The 21,410-nt window shown below is 43.4% G+C and overlaps 1 protein-coding gene across 1 annotated transcript in view; it reads right to left on the reverse strand.

Annotated features, from left to right (window-relative positions):
* Positions 1-1,029: 1,029 nt before the first annotated feature.
* The window catches only part of TIGAR (TP53 induced glycolysis regulatory phosphatase), a 33,571-nt gene continuing 13,190 nt past the window's right edge, over positions 1,030-21,410 (reverse strand). Inside the window, exons 2-6 of the mRNA XM_040415647.1 lie at positions 16,873-16,910; positions 13,632-13,753; positions 13,151-13,228; positions 11,428-11,538; positions 1,030-2,431 (exon numbers count right to left, since the gene is read on the reverse strand). Coding sequence (XP_040271581.1) covers positions 1,982-2,431; positions 11,428-11,538; positions 13,151-13,228; positions 13,632-13,753; positions 16,873-16,910 — 799 coding nt within the window. The 3' untranslated portion in view covers positions 1,030-1,981. The remainder of the gene's footprint in view (positions 2,432-11,427; positions 11,539-13,150; positions 13,229-13,631; positions 13,754-16,872; positions 16,911-21,410) is intronic.

A 21,410-nucleotide genomic window follows, 5' to 3' on the forward strand; every position in this document is an offset into this window, starting at 1 on the left:
TGTCGAACAAATTATCGGGAACGAACGTTCCTGCAAACGCTAATTCCTGACAATTTGCCCATCAAAATGTGCTGCTGATTACTCGATGAACAAGCAAAATGCTCGTTCATCATGTAATCCTGTAGTTTGTGCAAGCACATAAATTAGCATTTCTGGGCAGCAGATCGTGCTGTCTAAACAGTGACCTGCTGCCCAGAAACAGTGCCGCTCTATGAGGACGAGTGTTCACAATAGCGATCCCTCGTCCTCATACTGTGAAGGAGATCGCTGCACGTATGGTGGTCTCCTTCATTGAGCTAGCAGCCGACTGTCGGGAAGGAAGACTTTCTTCCCGACAATCGGCTTTTGGATGGGAGTGTCTATACCCGTCTTTAGATTCCGAAGTCTAAGAGTTAAAGGGTTTCTACCATCAGAATTACTGTTATGTAGCTGACTGACATTAGCGATGTGCTAATGTCAGCACTACATAATGGGAAAAGTCGGCAAACGTCATACTACATAATGGCTGGTGCACGCAGTGATGTCTGCTAAGTGATCGTGGCGATTGATGCAAATGCAACGAATGCCGGGATTATTTATTTCTCCCGGCTTAAGACTGATAATAAAATGGCTGATGCCCGTGTTTGGGGTAACGGAGAGTTCTCGGGACTTCTTCAACTTGGGTGGAAACATGAAGTGAAGATCTGGCATCCAAGGTGACATCACTGACGAAATCCCGCGCCTTTATTCGGCACAGGCACAGTGAGTGAATGATGCGTTCCTGGTGCCGGATTCCTCACTGCGCCTGCGCCGACTACCCCACAGTGAGGAAGCCGGCAACAGGAGAGCGGCCTTCACTCACTGCGCCGAATACAGAAGTGAACGGCGCGGGATTTCGTCAGCAATGCTGTGAACCCGTGACATCAATCAAGAGGAGCGGGGCGGGCAGAATGGAGGACCTGGGCGGGATAAAGGGTAAGTAGACGGAGCCTCTAGGTGCTGAATCTACGCCCACAAGCGCCTAAAGGCTCATTAGCATATTAAAAAAGTGTGTATTTTATCAGAACGGCTGCAGGGAGAAAAGTAAAAAAAACACACTGTTATGTACTGCTGACATTAGCACATCGCTAATGTCAGTCAGCTACATAACAGTAATTCTAATGGTAGAAACCCTTCAACATAATTTCTAATTCCACCCTAATCAAGAGCGCTGTATGCTTTTTTAATAGCTATTCCAGAACAAAATGTTACTTTTTTCCCTTTAATGCTTCTCTCTGAACTTTTTAGGAAATGGCGAGAAAAGTAGACAGGGTTTAGTGTGTGTGTGGGAAGGGGGAAAGGCCTCACGCAGCCTGACAGAGTTACATCCTTTATGCCAGTAATTGGTATACACGATAGCACAGATCTATGCCATCTCTAATGAAAACTGGTGTGAAGGAAAACTAATTTTGTTACTCATAGTAACCAGATTCCATCTTTCATTTTCCAATGAGGTTCTGAAAATGAAAGGTGTAATCTCATTGGTTGCTATGGGCAACTAAGCCAGTTCTACTTTACACCAGTCTTGATCTCTCCCACACTATCCATCAATAAAATCAATAGGCTGTCCATTTAGAGTAGGCACTGGGTTCTCTGCAGCAAGACACATTCTTTTGTAGCTTCTCCCAGCTTTGGCTGATGCACGAGGTTCCTGAACAGAAGAGCTCCCACTATTAATTCTTTAGTAGAATATTTGAAAAGGGCTTTTCTAAATCAGACAATCCCTTTAAGTAAGTTTTTAAATATACAGCTTGTCTTCAGACAGACTTGAAGAATATGGTCAAGGTCATTTGAAAGATCTGATGAAGGTACTTATATTCAGAATGGAAATAACTTGCTGTCCTTAAAAGCTAAATTATACTATACGGCAAGGAAAAGCATACTAAGGATATCCATTCCATGAAGGACTACCACTCCTAGCCTGCTCTCACCAGTCAGGCACAATGGGAAAAGTCGGCAAACGTCATACTACATAATGGCTGGTGCACGCAGTGAGGTCTGCTAAGTGATCGTGGCGATTGATGCAAATGCAACGAATGCCGGGATTCTTTATTTCTCCCGGCTTAAGACTGATAATAAAATGGCTGATGCCCGTGTTTGGGCTAACGGACAGTTCTCGGGACTTCTTCAACTCGGGTGGAAACATGAAGTGAAGATCTTCTACAAAGTACTTGATCCAGTTTCTCATGTAAGCTCCGTGGCTGACCAGGAGAATACTGGCATCCAAGGTGACATTACTGTTGTCTTGGCAACCAGATTGGATTTCACTGCTGTGATTTATAAATGGGGAGAGGTCAACGGCGGTCACACGCTCACGCCCTGCTGCGCCAAGAGCTGTCTGGTCCTTGGCACTTGTTTCATCCATTACCATCAAGCAGAGAAACTCAAAAAAGTCCTTAGCACGAACTCGAACCTTAAAAAAATAAATAACAATTAAACAAAAAAATTATAGTAAACGTTGTGATTGATATAATGATACCAAAGACCTCATTTATCAAAACTGCCTGACAGAAAGGCTGGTCACGTTAACCAAAGTAATGCATTCATTTTTCCAAAACAGATTAACCCCTTCATGACAGCCATTTTTTACCTTAAGGACCAGGCCAAATTTTGGAAATCTGACATGTGTCACTTTATGTGGTAATAATTTTGGAACACTTTTACTTATCCAGGCCATTCTGAGATTGTTTTCTCGTCACATATTGTACTTCAGGACAGTGGTAAATTTGAGTCAAAATATATCATTTTTACTTATAAAAAAAAAAAATAATAATTTACCTAAAATTTTGAAAAATTAGCAAATTTCTATTTCTCTACTTTCAAAATAGATAGTAATACCTCCAAAAATAGTTATTACTTTACATTCCCCATATGTCTACTTTATGTTTGGATCATTTTGAAAATGACACTCTCTTTATTGGGACGTTAGAAGGCTTAGAAGTTTAGAAGCAAATCTTGAAATTTTTCAAAACATTTCCAAAACCCACTTTTTAAAGGACCAGTTCAGGTCTGAAGTCACTTTGTGAGGCTTATAAAATAGAAACCACCCATAAATGACACCATTTTAGAAACTACACCCCTCAGGGTATTCAAAACTGATTTTACAAACTTTGTTAAGCCTTTAGGTGTTCCACAAGAATTAAAGGAAAATGTAGATGAAATTTAATTTTTTTGGCAGATTTTCCATTTTAATCAATTTTTCCCGTAACAAAGCAAGGGTTAACAGCCAAACAAAACTCTACATCTATTGCTCCGATTCTGTAGTTTACAGAAACACCCCATTTGTGGTTGTAAACTGCTGTACGAGCACACGGCAGGGCGCAGAAGAAAAGGGCAGATTTCACTGGGATAATTTTAAGCTGCCATGTCACATTTAAAGACCCCCTGATGCACCCTTAGAGTAAAAACTCCCAAAAAATTACTCCATTTTGGAAACTACGGGATAAGGTGTAAGTTTTGTTGGTATTATTTTAGGGTACATATGATTTTTGATTACTCTATATTACATTTTTTGTGAGGCAAGGTAACAAAAAATAGCTGTTTTGGCACCATTTTTATTTTTTGTTATGCACAGTGTTCATCTGACAGGTTAGATCATGTGGTATTTTTATAGAGCAGGTTGTTACGGACGTGACAATACCAAATATGACTACTTTTTTGGTTGTTTGTTTCAGTTTTACATAATAAAGCATTCTTTAAAAATTTTTTTTTTTAGTGTCTCCATATTAACTGCCTTATGTAGGGGCTCATTTTTTTGGGTATGAGATGACGGTTTGATTGCTACTATTTTGGGGGTGCATATGACTTTTTAATCGCTTGGTATTACACTTTATGTGATGTAAGTTGCCAAAAAATAGCTTTTTTTTTTTTTTAACTCACTTTTTTTTTTTACGGTGTGCACCTGAGGGGTTAGGTCATGTGATATTTCTATACAGCAGTTTCTTATGGGTGTGGCAATATCTAATATGTATACTTTTTATTTATTTATTTAAGTTTTACACAATAACAGCATTTTTTAAACAAAAAAAAAAAAAAACATGTTTTCATATTCTGAGAGCCAAAGTTTTTTTATTTTATGGGCGATTGACTTAGGGTCTCATTTTTTGCGGGAGGAGATGACGGTTTGATTGGTATGACTTTGTGGTGCGTATGACTTTTTGATCGCTTGGAATTACACTCTTTGTGGTGTAAGGTGTTCACCTGAGGGGTTAGGCCATGTGATATTTTTATAGAGTTGGTTGTTACGGACGCAGCGATACCTAATATGTATATTTTTATTTATTTCACTTTAACACAATAACAGCATTTTAGAAAAAAACAAAACATGTTTTTGTGTCTCCATTTTCTGGGCGATTGTCTCATGTAGGGGCTCAATTTTTGCAGGATGATTGGTACCATTTTGGGGTACATACAACTTTTTTGATCACTTTAAATACCTTTTATTGGGAAGTGAGGTGGGCAAAAAATTCAATTCCATCATAGTTTTTATTTTTTTATGGCGTTCACCCTGCAGGGAACGTAACATGACCCTTTCATAGAACAGGTCGTTATGAACGCGGTGATATCAAACATGTGTAGTAGATTTTATTTTTTTAATGTTTAATCAATTATTAATGTGCGGCTATAAGAAGAAATTATATATATATATATATATATATATATAAATATATATATTTTTTTTTTTTTTTTTTTTTACCCAGACCCATTTGGTGCTTGCAGATCCAGTGGGTCTGATGCCTCTACAATACTACACTGCAGTACACTATATAGTTTACTGCAGTGTATTGTGACTTTACACAGCTTGATAGGCTTAGCTATACCATGGCAAGTCGGAAGCCTGTGAAGGCGTCCGGTTGCCATGGTAAACATCGGGACCACACCGCCGCTCCCTGTTAACCCTTACCATACAGCGGTCCCTATGGAACGCGGCATGGAAGGGGTTAAAGGGCTGCCATCGGTGGCAGCACCATTGTTAGTCGTTTTAAGCAGAGCGTCAGCTGTGTGCTGACACTCTGCTAACCGCTCTGGCCATCCTGAAAATGGGGGATGGGGGGCGGAGGATCGCGCACCCGCCTACCCGCTCGACCATCCTGAAATTAGGATATAACTAGGTTCTGATGCCCACAGTGACGGACTGTCGGCATCAGAACCTGACAGCCGGCATTAGAATTCTCTGGAATTCTATGGAAATGTGTCACCAAAATTTGTATCTGAGAGTTAAAACCAGATAGCAACACATCTCCTTTTTTCTAATCTAATTTTATTCTCCGAATACAGATTTATTCTATTTTCTGAACATGATTATGGGGGCAGCAATCTTGCCTGAGCTGTTCTTAACAGCATTTTCAAAACATTAAGAAAATTGCTTTATGAAAGGTCCTGTATTCTAGTCCTAAGGCGAGAATTAGAGCTAATGGAGGGTTGTCAGATTGTTTCGCCCTTGCCAGGGGCACCAGACAGGGATGCCCATTGTCGCCCTTATTGTTTGCTCTTGCAATAGAGCTGCTTGCGGCGTATATCCGCTTATCAACAAATATAGAAGGGTTTAGATACGGTGGGCTGCACAACAAAGTGGCTATGTACGCTGATGACACTCTGCTTTTTATGGGCGATACTGGTGCGTCCCTGGATGCGGCCATGGCATTGATTGACAGATTTGGTGGCTTCTCTGGGCTTCAGATAAATTGGCAAAAATCCTCTTTGATGCCAATTGATGGGCAGGCCCTGTCAGGCAGACAAGTAGATAGTCGGGTTCCTTGGGTGGATAAATTTAAATACTTGGGACTGTATATAACACCTAGATTGTAGGAATTTGAGGACCTTAATTTGTTTCCGTTGCTGGCTACTTTCAGGCTAAAGGTGAGGTCATGGTGTAGGCTCTTTCTTTCAGTGGTAGGTAGAGTGAACCTCTTAAAAATGGTTATGATGCCCCAGTTGCTCTATGTATTGAACAATGCTCCCGTATGGATCCCCCTGGATAGATTTAAGAAAATTCACTCTATATTTAGGAATCTTATTTGGAAATATGGTCAGGCTAGGATTAAACTGGAGACATTGCAGTACCCTAAGTCGGAAGGGGGCTTGGCTGTTCCTAATGCATGGATTTATTTTTTGGCTTCCCAATGTCAGCATTTCAAGGGGTGGATTGGTTTCCAAGTGCCGGATATGACTGGACAGATATTGCAGCATTGGTTGGGCAGTCGTGATCTCATGGGAATTCTGGAAGGGTCAGGTATGCATGCTGGGAGGGAAAAACTCCCTCTTATTGAACTTATGAAAAAAGTTTGGGCAAAGGTGAAGCAGCTAAGAGGTGTAGGTGGAATCAGTGAACTTTCCCCTATTAGAGATAATCACCTGTTGCCTGAATTTTTTGCCATGTCAGGACTTCGGAACTGGGAAACCTATGGAGTGACGAGAATTGGCCAATTAATTGAGGATAAGATATGTAAGTCATTTCAGAACCTGCAGCAGGAATTCAATATCCCTAGGGGGTGGTTCTATAAATATCTTCAAATAAGGCATGCCCTTGAGGTCACGCTGCGGAAAGGATGTGTGATAGCCCAAATGGAGGTGGTTCATAAGCTTGTTCTCCCGACAGGGGGGGGGGGGGGGGGGGGGGAAAGAGGGCTGATATCACAGGTGTACGCTCTTCTACTTGATAAATTCTTAGAGGGGTTTCCGCTCTCAAGAATGAAGAAATGGGAGGCTGACTTGGGGGAAATATCTAAGGATGATATATTGGAAGGAGTCCCCAAGGAGTCCTTGAGTGAACAGGGCAAACTGTCCCAACTATTTATCATACATAGAGTGTACAAAACACCGGTGTTCCTAAAAAAGGTTGGAGTAAGAATTGATGACAAGTGTCCAAAGTGTATGGAAGATGGTGCGGATTTGTTACATATGCTGTGGTCTTGTCCAGTAATTGGTAATTATTGGGAGGATGTAAGGAATATGATTAATAGTAAAATGACGTTGAAAATTCAAAAAGATCCCAAGGTGTGTGTATTGGGGTATGTGTCTGAGATTGGAGGGACTGAATCGGTCAAGGTTGCTGTGGGGAGGTTGTTGTATGTGGCCAGGAAGCTGGTGGCTATGAGGTGGATCCAGGGAAGTCCGCCTACACTGGGTGAGTTTGAACAAAAGGTGCATGACATGCTGATATTTGAAAAAGGGGTGTATGTGAAGAGAGGGTGTCCTCAGAAGTTTGATAAAATGTAGAGTGATTGGTTATCTCATACTCATGTGGTTATATAGGCTCGGGTAGGTTCAAGACTAGTTTACAAGGTGGGGAGGTGGTAGCGAAGGGTGGGGGGGGGAGGGGATTTGAGATTGTTAGGTCTTATGCAATTCCTTGTCTCAATATTTGTTTCTACAAGTGTACTTGTTATGTTTGGATACATGATATAACTGTATGTTGATATTTCTACGGATATTGCTGTACACTGATTCCACAAGGTGGATAAAGTAAGAAAAGACAATGTATTGTTTTGTAATATCCTGCATTTATTGATTTAATAAAAACGATTTGATTTAAAAAAGAAAATTGCTTTATGGCAGGATCGGCAGCCCCATGGGCCATAGACACAATGGACAGAAGGGGACCTTGTGGACTTCTATGGGAGAGTTTTCTAGGCATGGTCTGTGACCTGTGCAGAGGTCATTGTACAAGGAAAGAATAGATAAGATTTGACAAACACAGAGGTGTTATCATTACAGGCAAGGTTATTATGACAGATAAGCAGGTAACTGCAGTACAGTGATCTGTACAGACCAAGAAGTGGCGACTATTATTAGGCTTAGTGGCCAGTGGAAAAACTGCAGGATTTTATGTTTTTTGTTTAAATACAGATATTGACTTGGAAAATTAAAAATTCCCTTTAAGACAACATATCACCTATCCACAGGTTAGTGAATATGTGACTGATCAACGGAGCTCCAACTTCTGGGGCCCCTACCAATCACGAGAACAGGGGCCTGTGCTCCCCCATTTGAAAGGAGTGGCAGCCACACATGCGTGTTGCTGCTCCATTCCTCTGTATAGGACTGCCAGTAATAGCCAGGCACTTGTACTCTGCTATCTCCGGCAGACCCATAGAGTTATATAGAGCAAGGGACATGTATGTATGTCAGCAACCCCACACAGAAGGGGGAGCACAGGCCCTTATTCACGTAATCAGCAGGGTCCCCAGCTGTTGTGCCCCACCAATCAGACAATCATATCCTATCTTATGGAGATAATTTTCTTAATAAGACAACCAGTTTAAAGGGGTTGTCAAGGAAAAAACATGGGTGCTATCTTCCTAAACAGTGCCACAACTGTCCACAGGTCATGTGGAGTATTACAACTGAGCTAATTTAACCCTTAGGCTGGTTTCACACGGGCGATGCGGGAAAATGTGCGGGTGCGTTGCGGGAACACCCGCGATTTTTCCGCGCGAGTGCAAAACATTGTAATGCGTTTTGCACGCGCGTGAGAAAAATCGCGCATGTTTGGTACCCAAACCCGAACTTCTTCACAGAAGTTCGGGCTTGGGATCGGTGTTCTGTAGATTGTATTATTTTCCCTTATAACATGGTTATAAGGGAAAATAATAGCATTCTGAATACAGAATGCAAAGTAAAACAGCGCTGGAGGGGTTAAAAAATAAATAAAAATTATTTAACTCACCTTAGTCCACTTGATCGCGGCCCGGCATCTCCTTCTGTTTCCTTTGTTGAATAGGACCTGTGGTGAGCATTAAGTACAGTTACAGGACCTTTGATGACGTCACTCCGGTCATCACATGATCCATCACCATGGTAAAAGATCATGTGACGTACCATGTGATGACCGGGTGATGTCATCAAAGGTCCTGTAACTGTACTTAATGCTCACCACAGGTCCTATTCAACAAAGGAGACAGAAGTAGATGCCGGCTACGCGATCAAGTGGACTTAGACTCCCTGTGCCGTACATGTATGGCGCTAAGAGATTTTTTTTTTAAATATGGCACCTAAAAATACTAGTGCTTCTGAATAAATTATTATGCTCCCGGAGTCAAAACCATAATCACAAATTCCCCAAAGGGAGTAATAAGGGAGCTAAAACGAAACCTTTACTTGCATGAATTCAAAAAAGAACATAGCACCACAGTCAGTAGACAATATACATATATATTATTCAAAAATGAAATCAGAACGACATTACCAAATCCGATGTACCCCAAAACAGTAGGCCCAACGTGGGTTAGGGTTCAGAATGTCAGGTCGGGTACCTTGGTATAGTCGCTGGGTAGTTCAGTGTATAGACACAGTAGGGTATCAATTTCCCTATTTATCCCTATGCAAGGGGAGGGGGCATTGCTGACGTAACCCTACCTGTCTACACAGAGTACTTGCCCTGCACCTAGTCGCAAAAGCAGCGGGCGCCATAGCCGGCAAGTCTGTGCTGTTTCAAACAGCAGAGGCCAGCGGCCACCAATAATGCTGGGTCAAGTGTGACCACGGCATCTAAAATGGCAGAAAACCTTGAAGCAGGCGTTTCCGGGTTATGACTGGCTCCCCTGTGAGGTGATCAGGGAAGCCAGTCCTTTGTTCTAATGCGCTGAGTCTCTCTGAAGAGACCCAGCATATTAGGGCTGCAGTTCCTATGGAGGCCTGCAGGTAGCAGGCAAACCTAGAATAACCGCAAATGGAGCTTACACTGAACTACAGTATAAGCTAAAAGAAGAAGAAAAAAATATAAGAATTTAAATCACCCCCCGGATTCGCAATTTTTTAAATGTGATCAAAAAGTCCCACACACTTTAAAATGGTATCAATAAAAACTGTTACTTGGTCCAGAAGGTGAAGCAGTGGCAGGAGTTTTTCACAAGAAAAAAAAATGGCACCAAGCCAGATCAATACATTGCCAGATCAATGGCTGGCAATGTATGGATGCTGATTTGTAGGAAGGATGGTGCTCCCTCCCACTACTAGATGAAAAAAAGTAACTTAAGGCCCCTTGACACTAACACTTGACACTGACAGATGAGGCTGACGACTGTCAGGAATTAAGTGCTCCTTCATGACAATCTTCTGCATATTAATAAAGGAGACCACCACATTTACATGAATCCATCTCCTCCATAGTATGGGGAGGAGCGATCGCTAATGCCATTGCTCTTCTCCATACAGAATTATTATTTGCGGCCACCGTAGGTGATCGCACCAATGATTCTATTACCGGATGAACATGCGTTTCGTTCGTTCATTGGGTAATTAGCGGCACCTTGATACCGGCAGAATAGGCTACTTTCATACTCGCGTTTGGAGCGGATCCGTCATGGATCTGCACAGACGGATCTGTTCAGATAATACAAACGTCTTCATCCGTTCAGAATGGATCAGTTTGTATTATCTTCAACATAGCCAAGACGTATCTGTCATGAACACTATAGAAAGTCAATGGAGGACGGATCCGTTTTCTATTGTGTCATAGAAAACGGATCCGTCCCCATTGACTTAAATTGTGTGTCAGAACGGATCCGTTTGGCTCAGTTTCGTCAGACGGACACCAAAACGCTGCAAGCAGTGTTTTGGTGTCCGCCTCCAAAGCGGAATGGAGGTGGAACGGAGCCAAACTGATGTATTCTGAGCGGATCCTTATCCATTCAGAATGCATTAGGGAAAAACTGATCCGTTTTGGACCGCTTGTGAGAACCCTGAACGGATCTCACAAACGGAAAGCCAAAATGCCAGTGTGAAAGTAGCCTTATCGCTAACAAGTGTTAGTTCAAACGCTTGTTAGCAATAATCTGCCAACACATCGAGCAGTGTCAAGGGGCCTGAAGAACTTTATCTGGGTTCTTGTAAATGCCACAATTTCCTTGCATCTGTGTCTCCCACATGGAAACTGTGAAATTGCACCACCATTGCCGTAACTCATAATTTAACAACAACCATCACATGACCACAAATCGCCATAGAGTCATAGCCTTATCACCACATTCTGATGTCATAGCCTGACTATTGTACAGAGATTAGTGGCGCTATATAGGCGTTGCTTATCTCGTCTGTTGTAGGTAAGTTTCTTTTCCTGTGCCGACTACCGATTTACATGTAGTACTTCCTGTCTCCTTATAAAGAGGTTCTTTAGCAGCTGCAGTCTGTATTACAAAGTTCTATGCCCCAGCTGCTGCAGAACATCAAAATAAACACCCCAACATCTGCAGAATTTCTTTATGAAAAGTATGAAATCATTGCATATCTACCAATAGCAGACAGGTATCTCCGTCTTATAATAAAGAGGTTCTGCAGCAGGTGTGTATTATAAAGTGCAATGTACCTGGAATCATCAGTGACCGGTGGCCTCAAGCTTTCATATAGTCATGTGAAAATATTCTTAAAATTTACAGCAGGTGGAGGGGCATGTGCACTCAGACAATTTACCTGCTCCAGGGTTTCCCCTCCAGGGGGAGTGTATGAAGGACACTGCTCTCCCGATTTCTTTGCCATGGTCTTCAGCTCGCTGAGAGGTTGCCCCTCTGCAATGCCATACTTCTACAACATAACATTTTATTAGAATGGATTGTGTCTTACTGTGAAACAAGTAACATTCAGGAGCAAGACCCCACACAGTAAAAATCCATGTAATCCAAGAGGTGCCAGATTACCAAATATTCTGTATTAGCAGACCAACATGGACAAGTACACCGAATCTGCTATTGTAACTTTTTCTTTTAAATAGATGCATTTTCTAATTGGTTCTCCCTGCTCAATATATTGCATCTGGTGAAATTCTGCATCCTGTCACAGATCTATGCTGAGAACAAGTGCTGGGTTACCAGATTTTCTATATTATGGATAGCTGTATTATAAGAATTCCACTATATACCATCATAAATGCCTCGCCTCCACCAAGCAATTACCTGAATTAATATTACTACCGGGCGGACTATTCAGACAATATGCAGGACTGCTGGGAAATTCACAGTTTCTGCAAAAACTTTATATTTTATCTAAACCAATAAAAAATAGTAGCTGGAGCTCCCCCTACTGACCAAACTATGTTACTGCAGTTCTACCTGTCTTCATATCAGACATCCCAACCTGCAAAAACCCATTTCAGGGAGGTTTTCTTTTTTTTTTTCTTTCACAAACCTTTTATTACATTTTCCAAACATATGCAGTATCTGCACACTTTGCTCTATGGTGTGGAGGACTGGGCTCATTACCCTGCCCCAAATTTTCATATTTATGTATATGATTAAAGCATCCAGGGGGTGTGAATTTAACACTGGGGTAAATAATATAATTAAAATGGAGGGTTAAATGTGTAAATGTATTTAGAAAAAAATGCATCTCTCTCAATATTTCTATAGCTACTGAATGAGACAGAAGAAGGGATGCCTTTAACATATATATCTCCTTGAGAAGCCAATTTGACCCTAAAGGGTTAATTCAACCTGTAATCTAAACTCTGTCCTGTCACTTCTCTTATCTCTCTGCTCTGCTATCTGACTGAGATAAACCTTTCCGGGAGATATTGTTTCACATGGGGGTGTCAGGGAGCCGCTATCTAATAGCGGGAGACAGCCTGAACGTCCGGGAGACTTGAGATCCCTGTCATATGATCATACCAATCGACATCTAATTTTCCTACACCAAACACACACATTAGACCTAGGTTGGAGAACACTACACACCAGTAAAAAAAAAAAAAAAAAAAAAAAGAAAGACATGAAGACCTTAAGGTGAGCTGTGCGGGGCCCGGAGTGACATGTTGGCCAGCTCTACTCACTGACTGGAGGAGAGAGAAGCATCAGTCCGTTAGTTTGTGGCTGAAGCTCACGCTCAGACAGCGCAATACGGCTGTCTGAGTGTGGAGCCACTGGAAAGGAGAACATGCCAGTCTCTGCCCAGGCCCTGCGCTGGATGGACTGGGCGGCCCAAAGCCGGGTATCTGGCCACCCTAATTAGGCCAATTTTGCAACCAGACACTTTTTGGAGTTTGAGAGGGAATTAGCAAACTCACAGAAAGGCACACAAATGCAATGCCAATACGGCCCTAAGTTGGATTCAGACCAGGGAGCCTAGTGCTGGCACCAGTGCCAGTACCGATCTGCACAATTACTACCAGTCTATCGGTGAATACTTATGTCTTAGCACTTACCCTCTCTCGCAGCCTGGCATCATAGTTTATTTTAATCCCGTCACTCAGCTTATTGTTCTTCATGATGGTACAAGCAGTCTACAGAGAAAGATCAGATTTATTAATTTAATTCTTTTATGATATTTCTATACAATCTGCATGGTATGTTTATTAGGAGATTACTAATTATATATTAGATCAAATGAACATTAATATAAAAGGGGACACATTCCCCACCAATGGTTTGAATGCATTCAAAATAAAGCAATGTTTTGTGTCTACAGCTCCATATGTATGGACGGATCAGCAGAGTTTGGCTGACAGTTATCTCAAATGTATGGCCAGCTTTGGGATAGATTTAATAGACAGAATACCATTGCCACAAGAGGACTAGTTACTGTAATACTGCCCCCTATGGACATGAATACAAATTTTAACAGGTCAAAGAACTTTCATATCTGACAGAAGCGGACTTGTATGTACAGTATGGAAAAACACTTACCTGCTTTGCACGAATCAGGTCACTGGAGAATACATGTGTGAACCTCACATCGCTCAGATATCTGCCAGCAGCTTCCGCCTGCATGAACCCCATTTCAGAAAGCGGCTCATCTATGCCTTGGCCTGTGCAACAATGATATTCAGTCATGCATTAGAGAGAATCCACATTGCATATGGCGTCTGAGGTCGACAGTCCATAAGCGGCTAATATTCACACGAACGAAAGATCTCAGCCCTACCCAGCGAGATAACGCCGAGCAGGGATGCAGAGATAGCGCCTTTATATAAAAGCTAAAGCGTGGACCTGAGGAACGCAATCTGCAGTTCACCTATATGTCAGAGGTCGGGTTACAACAGGATCCAATGTTAAAAATCTACCTAAAGGGTTGAATAACTCCAAGGTTGAATAAGGGTACTTTCACACTTGTGCTGTTGGATTCCGGAAATCTGTATGCAAACGGAAAGCATTTGTAGATGGATCCTGATGCGGATCCGTCTCACAAATGCATTGCAATACCGGATCCGTCTCTCCGGTGTCATCCGGACAAACGGATCAGGTATTTATCTATCTTTTACATTTTGAAAGGTCTGCGCATGCGCAGACCGGATCAGTCAAATGTTCAGGATTTTTGGCCGAAGAGAAAAATGCAGCATGCTGCGTTTTTTTCTCCGTCCAAATACCGTAAAAGGGACTGAACTGAAGACATCCTGATGCATCCTGAACTGATTGCTCTCCATTTATGCATTAGGATAAAACTGATCAGTTTTTTTTCCAGTATTCAGCCCCTAGGACGGAACTCAATACCGGAAAACTTTGAGGCAAGTGTGAAAGTACACAAATACTAATTTTGCGCTGAGCTGTATGTCATTTTCTTCTCCGTTCACAACCAAAGAGACAGTAGAAGTTCTGCTGGTTCCTTCTTAGAATCTGTATGCGGTTTACCTGTACTCTGCAGACAGACATGATCTGAGAGGACAACACTTATTACGAAAAAGCAAGTTAACGGGGTTTGTCTCACAAAGACAACCACACTTGAAAGGGAAGCAAGCCCAACATTCAGAGAATTGTTGTGCTCTGGTGTCTGTAGCCCGTGGCAATCAACTGCCATATATGATTACATGTCCACTGTTCAAGTGAATGACCAACCAAGCAAAGTATGGAATCTCTCTGTTCTAGCTAATGGAGAAGATTATATTCTAGTGCAACAACCCCTCCAATTCTGGAGCATCTATTCTTTTGACTCTGTGTTGTACCATTCTTTTATTATTCCTGCTAGAATTTATGAATCAATTGCTAGCAGACTGTAATGAAGGTCCAGATGGATGTTACCAGTTGAGGGGGTGTCTCTGAACAGTCTGACACTATGCAATCAGTGCTGCCAGTGTCAAACTCTGCAAGGACACACCCCCCCTCCAACTGGTAACGCCCAGCTGGACCGTCATCACAGTCTGCTAGGAATTTATTCACAACTTTTGGCAGGAATAATAGAGGAATGGCACAACATAGAGTCATAAGAATAGATGCTCCAGAATTGTTATTACATGGGAAGTGCAAGTAGTTACTAAAATAGACATGTCAGGAGAGGGGACAGGTCTTCTTTCAGTAAGTAAACGGGGTCATGTATTTTTAAAACCAGGCTAACTGTTCAATACTATTTGTCCCAGTCTTATTGCTTCGCTGACAGCGAATTGCAATGACACTCAAGCATCAGAAGGCACAAATCCTGGTGCCACACAAGTCTGACCTTCCTCAGAGATCAGACTCCGCCAGGAGTATTCTCAGGAGAGCATTATTAGAATATTAGTAACGCTTATAATAATACAGCTAAGTAATTCATGTGGTGGATCGTAATATATAACACACTTTCATATAACTAGATTTACTGGGCTACAATAAGTTCTTCATATATTTTGGACCCTTTATTAGGACTGGTTGAGCCTATTAGTTTTCTTAGAGGGCTAAGACTGTAGTCACATTAGCACTGGAGACACCATGTCAATGGGGTGCCCCTGGTAAGGGGAAACCACAACGAAATTATAATCAGATCCCAATCTAGTGAAATTGCATCATCTCTCTATTATTTTTGAGGAGGATTTCTAGTTTTCAAACTCCATTATGACTGACTGCCAGGGAGAGTTGAGAGAGGAACACATGACAGGAAGCCCCATGGTCGACCAGGAGGCCTCCAAAGAAAGTCAAGTAGACCAAGCAATAGCCAACATGGCACATTGATTTCCTAGCTCTGCTACATCTGCGGGGCCACAGCAGATTAGACATTGGTGACAATCACTTATCTGTCCTGAGACAACGCCAGTACCAGGGTTGCCAACCAGACTTTTTCTTTTTCTTGACAACTTAACCCAAAATCATGGACAGCCAACATTTTTTATGGACAAATTGGAAAACCATAATAGTTATAAAGTAATATATAAGTAAGCCATGTCTGTAGCTCAAAAAACTGATAAGAACTTATTACCAGCATTTAGGCCTCATGCACACGACCGTTGTGTGCATCCGCGTCCGTTCCGTCATTTTTCACAGTTTAGCGGAGGTCCCATTCATTTCTATGGAGCTGTGAAAAAAAACTGATAGTCTTCCGTTTTTTCCCCCCGCGTCCGTGATCCGCGATTCCAGTCAGTCAAAAAAATATAACCTGTCCTATTCTTGTCAGTGGAAAACGGAGGACAGACCCATTCAAGTCAACGGGTCAGTCAAAAAAAATGGATGCACAACTGGTATGTCATCCGTGTCCGTTTTTTTCTACAAGACCTTGGTGCAATAAAATTACACTTTTCATTAACCTTCCTTTTTTTTCCCCTGTCAGACAAAAAAAAAGGAAAACACAAGGAAACACAACTGAAGCAAAATCGGACACTGACCACTGAAGCCAAATCACTGACAGTGAAAAAACACTGTCGTGTGCATGAGGCTTTACTGTGAGCTGTAAAACGATGATAATTACCATCAAAATAATCTAGCCAAGTACCTCCAGCCTCAGAAAAATCACAGACATCAGTTTTTGTTTTTTTCACGGACAGAGGAAAAAAGTTGCTTATTTTTACGGACTGTCCAGAAATTTCTGGACGGCTGGCAACTCAGGCCAATACCTGGTGGGCAGCCATTGTGGCAATAGGTTTGTATCAGGGAACTGCTGATAATGCAATTCCATAGTAAGCAAGTAATGCCAACAAAAGGGTTAATGCCCCTTTAAATCACAGAATAAATGAATTTTGTTTCCTACCTTGAAGTAATTTTTCTTTGTTGTATCGTGTCTCCCCACTGAACAGTAAGACAAGAAGAGAAAATATATTAGTAGTGTGATATCAAAAGCTGTTATTAAAGTGGTTATTTCCAGAAAAATATCATTACAGGGGTTGTAAATGTATAGTGCCCAATATATCAAAACTGACCACCCTAGTGCCCTGTGACAAATCCGTTTTTACATTCAGTTGCTGTTGGTTACGTCTTGCATTAGAGCCTTGTAATGTAGGACACACATGCGTCATTGGTAAGAAAAGGGGCGTGGTCAGGGTCACATGTCCTGCTGATATCAGGACACATCTCACTACCCTGAGGCAGGCATAGGATTCCGCCAGCTCCCTTCAGTTCTCCAGATGCAGTTGTTAAAATCACAACTGGATCGGAGAACTGTGTTGCCGGCTGAGGCCCGATCTGCTGCTCTGGCGGTGGCAGGGCAGCTGGAAATGTTTGGTTCCATTGCTTCGCGCTGCTGATAGTTTAGCTCCTAAGTTGGGTGGTATGTGTGTGAAGTGTATATATGGTGTATTCATGTATATGTGCCATGTATATAGTGTATTTATGTGTATGTGTGTTGCATATGTGACATATCCCCTTCTTCACCCAGGCAGCTCCACTGAGATGAGCATCGGAGCACTTTGTGGGGCTTACTGTAGTTGTGCTGTTCCTTTCATATTGAATTTCTGCACTGTATTATTTCTTGTTTTACCTATGTTGTTTAAATCTATTGTTCTCTGCTGCCATCTGCTGGCCGGAATTTGTATGCTGCACGCTTCGTTCGTTGTCTATAAAGTTTTATGTCTGGGCGTGGTTTTAGCAGCCTTGGGCCTGGTCACTTCCTGTAGCCTTTTTCAGTGCTGCATTCCTTTGTGACTGGAGACACACACCTCGGCTTGTGAAGGCATCAGTTTTTGACCAGCAGTTGCCTCAGCAGTTAGCCTCAGAAAAGACATCCACATCACAGCATCTACTGCATTCCTGTATTGTATCACTGTATGACACTGCTCTGGATCAAATAAACCCACGTTTGATTGCATCCTCATGTCTACGTCTGGATCCATCTAACCTGAGCATCTGCCGGTCCGGTCTGCTCCACTGCTTGGATACGAAGGTAGGCCAGTCACAAAGTCATTATCAGTTACACCTTCAATCGCCTTCATGTGGGGACAGAACAGTCAAAAACTGCCTTAAAGCCTTATACCCCAGTAAATACCCGTCTGAATGTCCAATGCCCGGCTACAGGTTCCCTCAGAGCCCAGTGCCACACTCAGGAACCTCCCCTGCAACAGGCCCACTCCCAGCAAATCTGCCCAGCAACAGTGCACGTCCCATAAGCCCAAGGGGAAGCACGGCGTGTCCGCAGTAGATATACTCTCGGCTGGAAGTCCTCCACTACTCGCCAAGCCACTTTCTACATCCTATATTAACCCTTGCTCGCACGATATAAGGACTGTTCACACACGCGGGGCCTCCCTCAAACCAAAACCCCGCTATTCACTTAAAACACCTTGGGAAACTCATCGGGGTGCCTCATCTGAGCCGCACAGCAATTTTCAGCCCCCAATTCAAAAGTTCATTTTCTTAAAGAGACAGCGCACCTTAAATAAAAATGGCCGAAAAGGACCTCGTACAGTTCCCCAGTGATGAAACAAAACAAATGCTACCTGATACTGATCATTATGAAGAGCTCGAGGTAGAAACCACACTTCCAGCAGACCAAGTCACGCGACCAAGGCGCTCTCTCAAACCAACTATAAAGATCACAGAAAATTATCACACCAGGAAAGATGAGCTATGTGACAACCTGGAAGAGCTATGGGAACGAGTTTCCTCCCTCATATCAGGACTTAAGTCCTCCTCAGGCGATGCCACCAGTTTACAAGTTGCCGTCGGGCGGCTGGACGCAGCCCATGAAAGGTACAAGAAACTGTCCACAAGGTATATAACCTTTCTAAAAGACTCTAATATTGAAGAAGCCCCGTCAGAATTGTGCAAGGCAGAATCAATAGACAGACAAAGAGACGCCATGGTGCTGGACGCTAAAGATAAAGTGGAACTCCGCATCTCTCATTTACAAGAAACCAGATCACACAGATCGCATTCATCAAAACATTCCTCGCGGTCCTATAGATCATCATGCTCTAGAAGCTCCACCCTGAGCGACAGATTACTAGAGGCCCGCATAAATGCAGAGCAATCCAAAGTGAGGCGTTCCTTCACCGAAAAAGAAGTCCTTGCGAGGGCAGAAGCACAGACGGCGGCCAAGAGGGCTGAAGCGGAGGCAGAAGCCAAGAAGGCAGAAGCAGAGGCGGCGGCCAAGAGGGCTGAAGCGGAGGCGGCGGCCAAGAGGGCTGAAGCAGAGGCAGAAGCCAAGAGGGCAGAAGCGGAGGCAGAAGCCAAGAGGGCAGAAGCAGAGGCTCGAATAAAGATCCTTGAATCAGAGAGGGAAGAGGAAATTGCATTAGCAAAAGTAAGACTACTTGAGCAAGCATTGAGCCAAGGCCTTGATTCAGTCTGCTTACCACCAGAGGAGATAGACGATCCAGCTGATCGCACCAGCGACTACGTACTGAAACAGTTATCTGCACCACCCCCAGTGTGCAGTACTGTCCAAGCAAACAACACTGAAACCTCCAAGTCAGCTCTACCTGCAGTGCCAGCGATACCCGCAGCACCCGAGCAATCCAATAACAGTTGCCCAGACGCGCTCTCTCAAGGGCAGTTATTACAGCAAGATGGCTACCAGGTGTTTCCTGGCCTACCTCCACAGCTCAAGCAGCAGTCATCAGAATCTACAGGGCCTGGACCACAGCTCAACCCTGCAGCAACATCATTCTACCCGGTAGCATCTCACCCTTTCACGCCACGCAGCCTATACGCCCCAGGGGCATCACAAGTTGTCATGGCAACAAGCAGTGAGAAATCAGATATGTCTGAGTTTGCCAGGTTTATGGTGAGCAGAGAGCTAATTAACACCAGTCTCTCAAAATTTGATGACCGTGCAGAGAGCTACAGAGCCTGGAAGGCAACCTTCAAAGCCGCCATCGCCAACCTCAACCTAACTGCAGAGCAGGAGCTCGACCTCTTGATCAACTGGCTGGGCCCAGGCTCCACAAATCGCATCAAGAGCCTTAGAACTGTCTATGTAGGACAAGCAGAAGCAGGTCTCGCTGCAGCCTGGCAGAGACTCGAACGCACCTTTGGCAGTGCAGAAGCAATAGAGAAGGCACTATTCAGGAGACTGCAGAACGTCCCCAAGATCAGTCTCAAGGATGTCCATAAGCTTCAGGATTTAAGTGATTTGCTCATGGAACTGGAGCTTGCCAAAAGAGACCCTCGTCTGTCCGGGCTGTGCTACCTCGATACAGCCCATGGGGTGAACCCAATTGTCGTGAAGTTACCATACAGCCTGCAAGAGAAGTGGGCGGCATCAGTCTCAAGGTACAAAAGAGTGCATGACGTCACTTTTCCCCCATTTATTCATTTCTGTAGGTTCATCGATGAACAGTCCCAGATGAGGAATGACCCCAGCCTCGACTTCCTGGAGTTCAATACTACAGCCTCAGTGACACCATCATCAAGGTATGAAAGTATTGTACATAAACACAGAGACTTTAAGAGCAGCGTGAATGTTAGAAAGACTAACCTACCATCATCTGCAGTACCCACTGGTAGACAGTACACTACCTCATCAGGAGACAAGGCCTTCAATCGTGAATGTCCCATTCATAAAAAACCACACTCACTGAACAAATGCAGAGGATTTAGATCCAAAACAATACAGGAGCGCAGGAAAGTCCTGACCGAGCTTGGGGTATGTTTCAAGTGCTGCGCTTCATTAGAGCACATGGCTAAGGACTGCAAATCCATTATCAAGTGTGAGGAGTGTCATAGTGATAGACATGCCTCAGCTATGCACCCAACTCCACTCACAAGGGATTCCCCTGCTGCCGTCACCACCAGTCCTGCTCAAAGTCATGGCGGGGAGCCCCAGAACCACGCTAACACAGCCACTGCTGTTTCCTGCTCATGCTTGGACGTATGTGGGGAGGGCCAGAGTGAGAAATGTTGTGCCCGCATATGCCTAATAAAGGTCTACCCGGAGGGGCTACCAGAAAAGGCAGTAAAAATGTATGCCATCATTGACGACCAAAGCAACCGTTCCCTAGCAGGACCTAAATTCTTTGAAGCCTTTGGAATAAAGGGACCATCAGAACCCTACATCTTAAACACCTGCTCGGGTCGCATAGAGACTAGCGGCAGGAGGGCACAAGGATTCATCGCTTGTTCCGTCAGTGGAAATACGGAAATACCTCTACCGACGCTGATCGAATGCGATCAAATACCCAACCATAGGGATGAAATTCCTACCCCGGAAGCTGCATTTCACCATCCACACCTAAGGCACCTAGCCAACGTTATCCCACCTATGGACAACAACGCCGAGATTCTACTCCTGCTTGGCAGAGACAATCTAAGGGTACACAAGGTGCGTCAACAGTGTAATGGTCCCGACTATGC

This window comes from Bufo bufo, chromosome 1 (assembly GCF_905171765.1).
Source record: "Bufo bufo chromosome 1, aBufBuf1.1, whole genome shotgun sequence".
NCBI classification, from domain to species: Eukaryota; Metazoa; Chordata; class Amphibia; order Anura; family Bufonidae; genus Bufo; species Bufo bufo.